At 50.9% G+C, this 14,668-nt stretch overlaps 2 protein-coding genes across 2 annotated transcripts in view; both read right to left on the bottom strand.

The window, feature by feature from the left end:
* Positions 1–14,668, bottom strand: part of LOC123052716 (late embryogenesis abundant protein B19.3) — an 86,557-nt gene that overhangs the window by 69,788 nt on the left and 2,101 nt on the right. The gene's annotated exons all lie outside the window — the stretch shown is intronic.
* Positions 11,722–12,458, bottom strand: LOC543480 (late embryogenesis abundant protein B19.1A). Its single transcript, NM_001427996.1, has 2 exons — positions 12,260–12,458; positions 11,722–12,169 (listed from the first exon to the last, which is right to left on the bottom strand). Exons 1-2 carry the CDS (start codon positions 12,375–12,377, stop codon positions 12,006–12,008), a joined length of 282 nt encoding a protein of 93 aa, NP_001414925.1. The 5' UTR covers positions 12,378–12,458; the 3' UTR covers positions 11,722–12,005.

Here is a 14,668-nt window from a genome sequence, read left to right as displayed (position 1 = left end):
CGATCGTGCCCACTCCCCCACGTCCCGCGTTTATTGCGCCCTAATGGCGAAATAAAATCGCCACGGGAAGGCGAGCGGTCCACCTGGGCCGCGGAAGATCAGCGTTCGGGCCGAGGCCTAGGAGTGGCGGGCCCGGGCCTGCGGCGGCGTCCCGTCGCGCGCATGCGCTGGCAGGGTCTCGCTGCCACGTGGCCTGCCTGCAAGACTCAGGGCTCCCCGAAATCGGCATACATCAGCAAAGCCGGCTCTTCAGGGTAGGAACCTGACCAAGCTTCTCGTCCCTTTGTCCGCCTCGAAGCTCGATCAGCTTCGGGGACTACTGTCGGAGTAAATAGCCATGGGTAGCCTAGCCGGCTTCCCCTGGCCCTTCTGAAAAAATTACGAGCCCGTCCGGCTCTCAAGAATCCAAGACGTGGGGCCGCCATCCCCTTGCTGGCTGTCACCCAGGCCGGCTTTCGGAAGGCGGCCCGACTTTAGCCCTCATGAAGAAAGCCACGGGAGGGCCGACTTAGAGAAGCCGGCCGCGAGGAGGCCGACTCCAAGAAGCCGGCTCCCATAAAGCGGTCGAGACCGTACTCTCAAAGTTTGCATCCACCTAGCGGCGATGAGACGGGGCGTGGCTATAGTAAAGCCTGCCACCCCCGAATCCCGGAGCACGCCTGGCACAGTGCGCCGTACGGAGTGGCCATGACCCGTCCGGCGCGACACTATTGCCATGTTGACCCTGATGTCACCCACGACGGGCCGCCAGCGCGGCCCACGGGCGGTGGGCCCCTTCGGGCAGAGAGACGCCCGAAGGCGGCCAGGCCTCCCCCAGTCGGCCCGAGACGGGGCTGGCTCCCCGCAGCCGGCTCGCTTCCCCCCTCAAAGGAGACGCCCCATTAAGGAGACAAGACGCGGTGAGGCTACAGCGATCGCCCGCCGGACGGCGGCACTGTAGCCACGCTTACCTCGACGAAGCCCTCGTCATCAGGTTGAAGCAACATTAACCAGCCACCGACAAGACCCTTGGCAGTGGGGCCTGCCTGTTGCCAAGGAGTTGGCAGACGGCAGGACCCACCAGTCGGCGGGCCCCAGCGGTCGGGGCAGAAGCCGGCGAGCGCAGTCATAGACGGCTGGGCCCCGCGCCCAGACGGATTACCATTGTACCCCCAGGGGGTAGGCCTATATAAACCCCCCGGAGCACCCATGCAAAGGGTTGGAACCCCCAGCTAGTTTTAGACACCACACAAGGAGAAGAAGCAAGCTAGCCGTGCCCTTCTTCCTCCTCCCACCGAACAGCTCAAGGAGCATTGTGTAGCTACTTGTCCAGCTAGTGATCATGCGGAGACCCCGCAGAGCAGCAGTAGGAGTGTTATCTCCACGGAGAGCAGTAAGATTCGCCGGCGTGCATGTCTTTGCCACATCCCGTTTCCAGGCACCGGCGACGTTTTACTGGCTCCCACAATGATAAGCCACCCGTTGGCATATGTCGCACCTACCACCCGACATTTGGCGCCCATCGTGGGGCGAGGTGCACCATCGTCCGGAGACCTGTTCTGGACGGGAACCCTCTTCCTCCCCAGCGAGCATAGCCAGCCCGACACGCCTGATGGCGCTTTCCACGACGCGCTGCAAGGCGTCACCAGCATCTGCGCGGCGAGCAGCCTCGCCAACCTCCTCGGCCAGCTCCATGTCTCCAGCGAGCCCACTGTGGATCTGGAGTCGGTTGGCTCCACCGACCCGATGCCTGTCGACTTTGACACGGCCTCCTTCGACACCTTCCCCACCAACATCGCGATCTACAACGACCCGCTTCTTCGGACCGACGGCCGCGATACTGTCACCACCGAAGTGATGGTCGTCGGCCACGGCGGCCCGGCCGACGAGAGCGCCCACGACGCCCCGCACGCGGCTGCCCACGACTTGTCCACCCCCCTCCCGGCTGATGCCGATGACGAAGCACTGGAGGCGCGCCGCCTCACCCTCCTCGCAGAGGGCCGGAGGCTGGCTTCCGTGAGACGCCTCACTGAGGCCTACCAGTGCGAAGCTGACCGCGCCGCCTTCGGCATGCCGGCCCCGGGCGGGCCAAGCCGGGTCGGCATTGTCAAGCAACGCGGCGCCGTCATCGCCGACATGCTGGGAGTCGACCGCCCGGTCTATGCCACTCCGCTCGAGAACTTGCGTGCCGCCCAGGCGGCCGTGGACGAGTTGGACGGCTTGGAGGCCGAAGAACTCCCCCACATGACCCGGCGCATCCAGAAACTGATTGACGCGGCCGCACGGCGGCACGAAGCCGATGCCCGCGCGGGAAGCCCTCCCCCGCGCCGAGATCACGGCGCGACGTCCCGGACACCGACTACGAGCAACGCCCGCGCGCGGCGCGAGAAAGAGCCGGCGGCCAGCCGAAGCCGGACCTGAATCTCCATCGAGCGAGACACGGACGGCCATCCCCGAGCCATGGAATGGCGGGGCAACCCGCCTCCGCCTCCACCCTGTGGAGAGAGATATCCCACCCCGCCGCCAGTGGCGCACCCGACTCTCAGTGGCCGACTAGGTCGCCGCGAAGGAGTCGGCGAGAACGACGCCCGCCATCGGATCGACCGCCTGGCACGATCCCTGGCGCTGGAAGAAGAAGACGATGTCGGCCCGCCTTGTTTCGGGCCCCGCATCCGCGACGAGCCTTTCCCCAAAGGGTTCTCGCTCCCAAGAGACACGCCCAAGTACAACGGCTTCGTGAAGCCGGAAGATTGGTTGATCGACTACTCCACGGCGGTTAGCATAGCCAACGGCAACTGGCGCATTGCCGTGAAGTACGTGCCCCTCATGCTGCAAGGCACGACGCGGACCTGGCTCAACAGCCTCAAGCCTCTCAGCATCAACAGCTGGCTAGATTTCACCGAAGCTTTCACCCGCAACTTCACCAGCACCTACAAGCGGGCCCCCAAGCCCAGGCAGCTCTCCCTGTGCGTACAAGGCCCAGCCGAGTCCACTCGCGGCTACCTCACGCGTTGGTCCGAGCTTCACAATTCTTGCGAGGGGGTGCACGAGGTGCAAGCCATCGAATACTTCACTGCCGGGTGCCGAGAAGGTACCCTCCTCAAGCACAAGCTCCTCTACGATGAGCCGACAACGTCGACGAGCTTCTGGACATAGCAGACAAATACGCCACCGCCGACTCTTCGATGAAGACCGAGCTCCGGGTAGACGCGTCCGAGAAAGTACTCAACCCGGCGCCCAAGACGCCGGCAGGGGATTCCAGCCGACGCACACACCCGAACGACCACAAGCGCAAGGGCCCTGCGCCGCCTCCCGCCAGTCGGCAGGTGGCCACAGTCGAAGACGCGCTGCCTGAAGGGCGACCCGCGCCCAAGAAGCCCAAGGGCGGCCGGCCGGCTTGGCAACCGGCTTTCTCCTACGAGCAAACTCTCGACGCCCCGTGCAAATTCCATAGCGGCGCGAAGCCGTCCAACCACACAACCCGGAAGTGCCATTGGCTCACCCGAATCTCTAAAGGCGAGGGGCTCGCGCCGCCTCCGCCTGCCGGCCCGCCGCCTCCGGCTCCGCCGCCTCCGGCCGCTCGGCCCGCAGTCGGAGCCGTGCACGACGAATTCCCCGAGGAGCAAGCGACCTACATCGTCTTTACAAGCCAGCTCGAAGACCGGCGCGGCAAACGCCGAGAGCACCAGGAAGTCAGCGTGGTCGCTGCCAACCCCGCCGGACACATGCATTGGTCAGAAAAACCCATCAGCTGGAGCCAGGTCGACCATCCAGAGGTGATGCCGTCTCCCGGCTCTTATGCGTTGGTCCTAGAAGCCACCCTCGCGACGGACAGACGCGCTGCCCGCTTCTCCCGCGTGCTGATAGACGGCGGGAGCAGCATCAACATCCTGTACCGTGACACCCTGGAGAAGATAAATGTCAAGATGAAGCAGCTCATGCCTACTCGGACAGTGTTTCATGGCATCATACCCGGCTTGTCCTGCGCCCCCATTGGCAAGATCAAGATTGATGTACTCTTTGGGGACAAGGAGCATTTCTGCCGGGAAGCAATCTGGTTTGAAGTGGTGGACCTGGAGAGCCCCTACCACGCGTTGCTTGGCCGACCCGCCTTGGCCAGGTTCATGGCAGTTCCCCACTATGCATACCTCAAGATAAAGATACCAAGTTCCAAGGGCGTCATCACCGTAGCCGGCAATTAGAAGAAGTCTTCCGAGTGCGCTGCCGCCAGCAGCCGGCTGGCCGAGTCCCTTGTGATTGCCGAAGAGAAGAAGATGTTGGACCGGGTCGTGGCCATGGCCAGCGAGCAGCCGAACCTGTCCCCCGACCCCAAGGAGTATGATGCCCAAGGATCTTTCCAGCCGGCCAAAGAAACCAAGAAGATACCCCTTGACCCCGAGCACCCCGAGAGGTTAGCCGTCATCGGGGCAAGCCTGAACAGCAAATAGGAAGGCGAGCTTGCCGATTTCCTCCGTGAGAATCGGGACATCTATGCATGGTCCCCCAAGGACATGCCAGGTGTTCCGAAGGAATTCGCCGAGCACAAACTACACGTCCAAAAAGACGCGAAACCAGTCAAGCAGCCCCTCCGCCGACTATCAGAGGAAAAGAGAAGGATTGTAGGGGAGGAGATAGCCTGGCTTCTGGCAGCCGGCTTCATTATGGAAGTCTTCTTTCTAGAGTGGCTTGCCAACCCGGTCCTCGTGTTAAAGAAGAACAACAAGTGGCGCATGTGTATAGACTACACAAGCCTCAACAAGGCCTGTCCTAAAGATCTCTTTGCCCTGCCGAGGATTGACCAAGTGATAGACTCCATGGCCGGATGCGAGCTGTTGAGTTTCTTGGATGCTTACTCAGGATATCACCAGATAAAGCTAGATCCGGACGACCGCCTGAAGACCGCCTTCATCACGCCATTTGGAGCCTTCTGCTACCTGACTATGACATTCGGCTTGAGAAATGCCGGTGCCACTTTTCAGCGTTGCATGCAGACGTGCCTCCTCAAGCAACTCGGCAGAAACGCTCATGTCTACGTGGACGACATTGTGGTGAAGACGGAGAAGCGCGGCACCTTGCTGGAAGACCTCAAAGAAACGTTTGAGAACCTACGCCGGTTCCAAATCAAGCTCAACCCCGAGAAATGCGTGTTCGGAGTGCCAGCCGGCCAGCTCCTAGGCTTCCTGGTCTCCGAACGCGGCATCGAATGCAACCCGGTGAAGATCAAGGCCATCGAGAGAATGGCGATCCCCACCAAGCTTCGAGACATCCAAAAGTTCACCAGATGCTTGGCCTCCTTGAACCGCTTCATCAGCCGGCTCAGAGAGAAAGCTCTTCCCCTCTACCGCCTCATGAAGAAGAGCACTCACTTCGAGTGGAACGACCAGGCCGACCAAGCTTTTCATGAGCCGAAGAAGATGCTGGCCACGCCGCCCATCCTAGCGGCGCCGACTGAGAAAGAGCCCATGCTCCTTTACATTGCCGCAACTAGCCGGGTGGTCAGCACCGTCATCGTAGTCCAACGCCCAGAAGAAGGCCGAGCCCAGCCGGTCCAGGCACCGGCGTGCATGTCTTCGCCTCATCCCGTTTCCAGGCACCGGCGATGTTTTACTGGCTCCCACAATGATAAGCCACCCATTGGCATATGTCGCACCTACCACCCGACAATGTAGTTGACGGCGTGTCGCACTCCCCCAAAATTTGCCATTGCTTCCATTGACGGGGCAAAAAGTCGGCCGTACAACTGGTAAAGCGAGAGAGGAAGGAGCCCGTAGGATTTTATTGAGTATATATGAGGCCGTGGGGAATTGTGCGACAACAGTTAGGAAGGTGCACCCTGTCCTTTCTTATTTGCATGTTTCCATAAAAAAGTACTATCAACAAAATCAGCAAGATATTTGTTTTGATTAGACTATGCAAAAAACTAGTAACAGAATAAAAGTTGCCTAAATTATGTCTCCCTTACCCCATAACTTTCCCAAACGAAAAAATCAAAGAAACCGGACTTACTCTGTCGTGAGGAAGTGCAACACTCGATGCCCACCCAGAAAGCGTTGTTGGCTGCGTGTTTTGTGGGGCCCAGTGTTTGTCCCCCTCTAAATAAATCTCCGACCCCTGATTTGAATGGTGGGGCCCTGATTTATTTCCCTATCAAATTTGCCCCCCCCCCCTGATTTCAACTGTGGGGGCCGGTGCCTTTCCTCTAATAAATATTTTCTCCACATTTCTTTTGTGGTGGGAATCAAGCTTACCATTAACCAGACAGCTCAGCAGAGTCGCTAGCTACAAGGGCGTCCACAAACTCAGGTGCTTGATCCTGCCACGTGACTGGGGCTAACGCATACATTACTTTATTACACATCCTGGGGAAAAACGAAAATACCACTTGGTTAAAATTTAATCTAGCAAAGAATATTATTTCTTTGAACAACACTCCATTGGCAGCGAGGTCAAGGTCGCTGGTGTTAACAGCCTGGACCTAGTTGAGTGAATCTGTCTGAGCTTGCACTCCCGTCATAACCCAGCTGCCTCGGGAAAAATTATCAGGAAAGCGCTACGCGCTAATCATGCATTTGGCCAACAATTATTTAGATATCTACGTCACAAGCGTTAGGCTTTAATTCTTTAGTGTGAGGAAATAGCCCAGATGCTCTGCCCTGGCCCACTTAAACACAGGGACATATTGTGGTTCCCCTACTAAAGATCGGTATGTGCATAGTCTACTGATGCCACCTCTCCCCCTCGTCCTCTATCCTTGATGCGTCATGGCGCCTCTCTCCCTCATCCTCTATCGATTGCAACACTGATCGGGAACCGGAATGTGAAGCTCGATTTCTAGCTTGAGAAGCTAGATCCCTCGCCGGAATAAGTTGCTTTGTTGTCGGAGCGGTTGAATCCTCATAGGGTAGGAGAAATGATTGTGGGTGAGATTGTTTTTTAGCTATCAAATGTGGCTCAATGATCATTGACGTGAGACAAACAGAAATTACCAAAACAACAAACATAACAGCAAAACCAACTTGTAGTAGTACCAAAACTTCAATTAGTTCTTAAATATTGTAAACCCAAAAACAAAAATTATAGTTTCAATCCATAACCAAACATGACAAGATGATTGAAGTATTCCTGATGGTTCTGCATGCATAGAAGCATATTTAGTTGTTCAAAACCCTCAAGGCCGCCGTAATCTCCTGAGGGATGTTTCCAGCAGCTAGATTGTCTTTGACCATGAGCATCTGGACTACCACTTGGCTCCTGAGCATAATTGGATCCTAGAAACAATGAAACAAATTCACCATGAAACGCCGAAGTGGTTGGATTATAAATGGCACATTAAAACTCGTCATAAAGATAATTACTGTAGTGTTCATCCAGGTCATGCTACGCAAAGAACCTAGCTGGTGGGCCATCTCTTGTAGAACTAAGAAACCCGAGTCTTTGCTGTGACAAACAGAATAAAAACTTGAGATTTCTACATACTGCATCTTATTCATCTGAAAAAATTATTAAATTACCGCCGAAAATTGAATGACATGTTGTCTTGTTGCCAATCCATGAGTTCGGTGTTCCATTCAAGGACCCTAGCCTGCAACACTTCATTGAGTTCTTGCTTCAAAATAGTGATTTCCTTCATCATCTCTTTGTTGTGAGAGCTATTTCCCACTTGTCGTACGTCTAGTGATGGATTAAATACGATAACCCTTCTCCTCATCCGATTTACCACAAGTAGACCATACGAGGAATCCGGGATAGACAACGGAAGTAGATACTACATAAGGTCAACACACGTTCCTTGCTATCAGGAAAGAAAAAATAATTTAGGAATTAAAAACTCTTACAATTGTGGGGTTGAACACATCATATCGAGGAAAGGGCTGTAGAACAGCATTGTTGATCAGCATCGAGGTGCGCTGCCCTTGCGGCATCCATGAATACCTTAGAGCTCGTGATTGAGCATGGAACTGCAAGTCAAAATAATGTTTTCCTCCAACCATGTTGGTGCCTGCATGCCTCTCTACTTCAGCGCTAGCAAGCTTACGAACAGCGAGATTGAAGCAATCGGGATGTAGACTTGCGGACGTTACAAATAGTGTGTCCTTCAGCATTCTGAGGCTGATTTCGACCCAGTACGGTGTATCGCTTCTTATCCAGATTGAGCTGCACGTAAAAATACATAAAAATGGTTAGCAATATGAGTGGTACTTTAAAACATAAAATTGTTCATATGGTAACATTTTCTAGATATTCTAATAGCTATGAGCAGAACGTAATATTTTGATAAACTATAGAGCATGAAAATTGTTTCAGCACCTTCTAGCAAAAGCTAAAATTAAATAATAACTTATCTGTAAGAACAATATTAATTTGTTAGAAATTAAGAGCAGGAAAATTTAGGTAGCACCCATTATACCAAGTTTGCTGGTTGTTCAAAAACAATATTAAATTGTTTTACAATATAGTAAGGACATTAAGTTGTTCAACATTTGTACTGCAAATAATATTAGAATTTTGTTATTCATTACATACTGTAGATGTGCAACGGAAATACTGCCAAAACATTTAACAAAAAATAATTTTGTACTGCTGGCCGCAAAAAGTAAGATTTAATCTAAAGAAAAACAAATCAAGCAATATCATACTCCTATATCAAACAGAGTCTGCTGTGTACGACCTAGTTCTAATAAGATTTCTTTAGAGAAAATAAACATACAATACCATAACTTACTCTAGTGTCTGCTCATCATGAATTCCGTTCATGAAGCCGAATATATATTCGAGTGCATCTTCCACGAAATGCCTTGGTGGGGAAAGAAGATGCAGGGGTACGGGCAAATCCTCCTGGGGGTCGGCCACAGCATCGTGTATCTGGAGGGCAGCCTCATTGGGGTCGGGGGCAGCGGCATCCAGGGGCCTGGGCACAGAAACCTCCTCGTAAGTGCGCGCTGCCACAACCTGGACCGCCGGCGCATTGTTTCCAATGATGGGCTCCATCGCTGATCGATACGCGTGAGTGATCGTTCTATGAGGTGTCTTGGCAATTAGGATGTCTATGCAGCATATATATAAACGGATATATTTTTAATGCTTTTTATTGCCTGCCAAATATATCAAGTCATTTTTAAGACGTAGATGATTCTTTCTAATTATAAAAAAACGTGACGGGGGCGTATCAGATCTTTCTCCTTTTTTATAGTTGAATATATTGTTACTAAGGCATGCCATATTTACAGTTCAATCTCAAAGAATCGAAAAAAATCAACCTTTGTATAAAACCAGATATCCCGAATTAAGTAAGCGTACAAAAAACACATACTGCCATAATGGCTACACTTAGAGTTGACAAGCAAAAAGAAAACACACTTTAACAGAAATGATTGTTCTGTGTGAATACATTATTATTCCAAATGTAGATAAAAGGACCGAGGGAAACGAGCTTTTTATTGAGCCGTGTTGAAAAACAAAATCATCTATTGTCCATTTTTCTTGGCTACAACTGCAGCATTGACGTATGATAGTTATATATAGTTCGTATTGCCAATTATGTAGTTCATGACTTTACAGTTATAATTGACGTGATATTTCGAGATCAAGGGTGCGTCGCAAAACATATGTTTAATATATCCAAAACAAAAAAAAGTATTTAAATATATATAGTTCATGCTCCCCTCCATTTTGGACGCTGGCTTAAACCAACATATGACCTCTTCGCCCTTCCAATTCGATGCTTCCTGGCTTCTAGTGGAGGGATTCATCAATAATCTTGCCACCTAGATTTCTAGCCTTCTTAACCCTTCACATCGATCCTTTGGGCCCATGGACGACTGGCACAAATGCTGATATGAGCTTCGTAAGTTTCTTAGGGGTTGGTCTCTTAACAGAGCAGCGGAGACCCGCAGGGAGAAAAAAATCTTTAGAGGCCCAGATCGCGGGCGTGGAACTTTTAGCAGATGTGATAGGCCTCTCGAAGCATGATTGGTCAGTCCAATACAACCTTGAATCCGCTCTGGTGCAGCTGCATCAGCAGGCAGATATATATTGGCGTCAGCATGGTACCCTCAATTGGACTCTTAAAGGGGACTCCCCAATGACCTACTTCTTTGCCATTGCCAATGGTAGAAGAAGATGTTTTAGATAGCCTCATCATTAATGGAGTTAGGGCTTCAGATGAATCCGTATTAGCGCTGATGTAGATAAGTAGGCATTGACGGGTTAGTTATATATAGTTTGTATTGCCAATTATGTAGTTTATGACTTTACTATTATAATTGACGTTAACGCACGGGAGTTATAGAGTGCGTCGCGAAACAAATGTTTAATATATCAAAAACAAAAAAAATTATTGAAACCTATATATACCAGTGAGCATAGCTTGATGTACAAAGGTCGCCCGACACAAAGCTAACAGAAGAATGGAAGATGCTCTTAGCTGATAGTTTTATCATTTGGTACCGTTTTGAGTCTAGAACTCCAGGTGCTTTTTGTTAATTTTGGGATATGAAGGATGGGGAGTGTGTTGCATATTCCTTTTTTTCACATACAGAAGATATTTCTGCTGCTTTGATAGACGTTTTTAGTTAAGTTGCCGATGTTTTGTGGATTTTGTTATTCTAGAGGCGACTACTGAATGAAGCTCGAACTCACTAGTGATAATTAGTAGCGATGGTTATGTCAATGTGGGCTAATATTATCCACTGTTTGCCATTTTCACTTTGTATCTACTGCCATTTGTTTTTGTCACACTTTCTGTACGTATGTATATACTTCCAGACACCACATGCTTTGTATGTCAGTGTGGAAGTTCTAGTGATCTTTTGTATGTCAGCTTATCCAGTCTAAGCTTTGTAAATATATGGGGCAGTATGTGGACGCCACATGTCCCGCATGAAAATTAACTGGGCTCCCGCGTAATCCCACATAAAAAGTTGTTGTGGCCAGTGCGGGCAGTCCCACAACATCAGGCTGACCATTTACATCCTGACAACAAAGCATCTCCATCGTATATCCATGGCCCTCCCCTAGCAACGAATCTGTAGTCCCCTTCAGAGAAAAAAGATCACAAAGTAATTTTTCTGTACGGGCTTAAACTCAACTCCTGTACGTAGCTGCCAAATTTTCTCAAAGTGATCCGACAGCGTCTTCGCGCTTGGCCGTTTTTGTGATCTGTATAGGCTCATCAGCTTCCAACCCGGCTCGATGTTTTCATCCTCCTCCTCAAAGTCCACTGCAACAAACGCAACGTCGTCCATGTCCGCTTCATCCCCGATGTGCGCATCCTCTCCAACTGGTAGACCATCTTCCTCCGACAGTCCATTGCCATTGCTTGGAACCGCCCTCTGAAAACCTGCAAAATTCCCAGATGGCTTGAAGTCCACGATCGCGCCGCCGTTGGAAAGCTTCGGGTGGGCAGGATCCTCAACGGCTCCCCCTTGATCACCCCCACTACCAACAGCAAGCGATAACCGCGACATGACAGGCAGGGATCGGAAACGCTCGGACTTGATCAAGTGCTCCCCGCATCTGGGTCATGTCTGAGAGATCGATCGTTCTGCTCTGGTATTTCATCTTTCGTGTCAAATGTATAGACGCAGGTGCGGAGCAAAGCCATGAAGGTACACGTTCATGCATGGTTTGGCAGTCAGCGACTGCTCATGGTGTTCTATGAGCCGGTGATAGCTCTACGAGCAACAAGGTCTACACCCAGTAGCACCAGGAATCAACACAGATCAAACGAGACAAGACATATTTGAGCAAGACGACATACATTACTGAAGAAGCAAGGATACAGTGGACACTGCAGACACTCCTGGGCCCAGAGGCAGACCAGCCACCTGACCAAGCCACAGCTTCCGACTTGACCTGACGCTACTCACCGTAGAGTAGCTACGGACTACCGGTTACGAAGCACACATGATGATACTACGTACGATCGCCTACGTGCGCCTGAACTACATTATTCGGTACGTGGACGCTAGGGCAAACCAACAGCCGACCTAAGCAGAGTCATCTTGCTTGCTAGGCTAACGGATCATCTAGGACTTGGTCTTGAACTTGGACTCGTCGATGTCGATGCCCTCCCTGGCCGCGCGCTCGCCGCCGGACTCGTCGTTGGTGCTCAGCCCGCCCTTGCGACCCATCTCGCTGTACCCCTCCTCCCCCATCTGCTCCCTGCGAGTCTGCCCGCCACGGCTGCGCCCTGCACAAATACAGCAATACTAGCAATCAGTATTGGAAGCCACAGATCGCTCGAGTATAGTACAACGACATTTCTCACGCATGCACGTACCTTCGGCGAGGTTCTGCTGCGCCTCGAGGGACTTCCCGCCGGTGCCGCCGGGGACGACGGTCTCGCCCTCGCGGGCCTTGCGGTCCAGCTGCGACCTCTCCTGCTGGCCGGAAGCCATTGCTCTCTCTGCCTTGCTACCACAACCTCAGCTGGGAAACGTTGTGTGACTGCTTGTAAGGTGTTGGTGATTGCCTGATGCTGATGAAGGATGAGGGCATGAGGCACCGGCGTGGCCCTTTTATAGCGGCGGAGGAGGGCGCGTCACGGCGCGGAGTGCCGGCGCGTGTGCCTCTGATGTGTCGGCGCGCGCCATGCGAGTCTCTTGTGGGGCGACACGTGCGAGCGCGCATGGGCGCATGCCTGCGACGGGCGTAGGGCGTGGTTATCTCCGAGAACCAGGAAGTGACCGGAAGGAGCTAGGACACCTGCGTTGTCCTGCATTGTCGTTGGGTCGCCACGTCACGTAGGGTGGTGGTCGTGGAGCACTCCTTGTCATGCCAGCTCTTGTTTGGCGCCCGGTCGGGGGGAGACCAGGCATGCATGGACTAGCCCTACGGACTCCGTATACAGCATCCGGCAGTTTGGAATTTCTAGAGCACCGGGTGCTTGTTCACTTTGGTGCATTTCTGTTTATATTCTGCCAAAAGCAAGCACTATTATACACTTTTTTTGTTTTTATGGCAAAAATGCTCTTTTGATTCTGAGCTTACATGCTCCCTTACGAACAGTAAAACTTCAAAACAAATAATAAGAAATTTAAAAGTAAATTCTGATTATTTTTTATAAACATTGATGAATATTTCAACTGCACATTTATCGTGCAGTTTTTTTTCAAGAGCAATTTATCGTGCAGCTTAAATATCCATCAATGTTTAGTAGAAAAAATGTTTTTTTTAAATAGTACCTTTTCTTACCTCAGGTACAAAAACTCCATATCCATGTTTTGAATGCTAATATGGGGGAATGTTATCTCAAGAGGTTCCCGAGGGAACGATATGGATTGGTGCTAAGTTAAGATGCTAAATGCAGTAAAAAGCTTAGCAACTAATTTTTTTCGTTGTGGTGCTTAGCTTTTGTAGCTAAGTCTTCTTCATTTAATATTTTAACACCTAAAGACCTTCATGTATTGGTGGGTAGTATACCTGGTCAAGCCCGACGCAGAAAACCCAGGCCCGGGTCGGCCCGACCAGGGCATCGGGCCTAGAAAATTAGGCCCAAGCCCGGCCCGCAAGTGTAAAAGCCCGCCAGACCTCGGGTTGGGCCTCTTCGATAAATCACAAAAACTATGGGCCTAGGCCCGGGCCTGGCCCGGCCTTCGGGCTCAAAATCTAGGCCTGGGCCTGGCCCGAGAGCAGCGTCGTGTTGGGGCCAGGTCGGGCTTTTTCGGTCCGGCCGTTTGGGCCGGGCTGGCTATGGCCAGGTATAGTTGATAGTCATTTTGTATAGACCCACGCACTTAGCAAAGTTTCTTTCTAAAGTCAGCATAAAGCTCTCTTCTTTTTAATCGCTTTGTCACATCATTTTTTTTTCATACGTGGCAGCTTTACCACCTGCACATCATGGAGCACTAGGAAGGGTCTCAGGTAGCATGGAATGAGAGAATGATGATGTTCTCTCCAGGTGTTTGCTATCAATGACCTTTCTGCACGAACGAAATAGAAAAGACATGCCCAACCCGTTGGACCAAAAGTGACTGCTGTTTTGGCCAATAAAAATGCAGATGTAAAAATCATAGTGTTTTTCTAAAAAAAATCTAAAAATCACAGTATCATGACAACTAGATAAAAGAACATATGAAATTACCATTACGACATGACTATATACAAACCATAACTAAATTTAACATGATCGCTTTTACCTCCTCGTTCACATGAAAGATAAGAGTTACTAAGACCCAAGCAAATGACGGGATAAGGCTGCTATCCACAACCTGACCAGGAAGCACAAGGAGTAGGTGACGACCCTGTTACTCATGGTCATTTATCCTCCTTGATACTTAAGTTAGCGATTGTGGGCTTATTCTTCTGTGCCTGCAGCACGTACTTTTCGTACATTTATTTTGAACCTTGTTGTATGTTTATGAACTTCTGGTTTCGGTTGATTGTATCCTTATGGGCTTTACTTATAAAGCAGGGCGCAGTGCCTTTTTGGTAAGAGTTATTGTGACCCACTATTTAAGAAAATCAACGGTTACTATTATGACATGACAAATTATATACAAAACATATCCAAAAAGTTGCCGAGAGTAGAAGAAAACCAAGAGGAAACACCCCCCCTCCCCCCCTAATGGTATAAAAGCATGGCAATTTTTCGAGACATATGGATAGAAGGAGGTTGCCATGTTGTAAAATACTCCCTCTGTCCCAAACATAAGGACATTTTTCAAGCTCGCATAATTTGAAAAACGTT

Source organism: Triticum aestivum, chromosome 1A, assembly GCF_018294505.1.
Source record: "Triticum aestivum cultivar Chinese Spring chromosome 1A, IWGSC CS RefSeq v2.1, whole genome shotgun sequence".
NCBI lineage: Eukaryota > Viridiplantae > Streptophyta > Magnoliopsida > Poales > Poaceae > Triticum > Triticum aestivum.
Note: the sequence above shows the minus strand (reverse complement) of the source record. Positions and strands in the feature narration are given on the sequence as shown.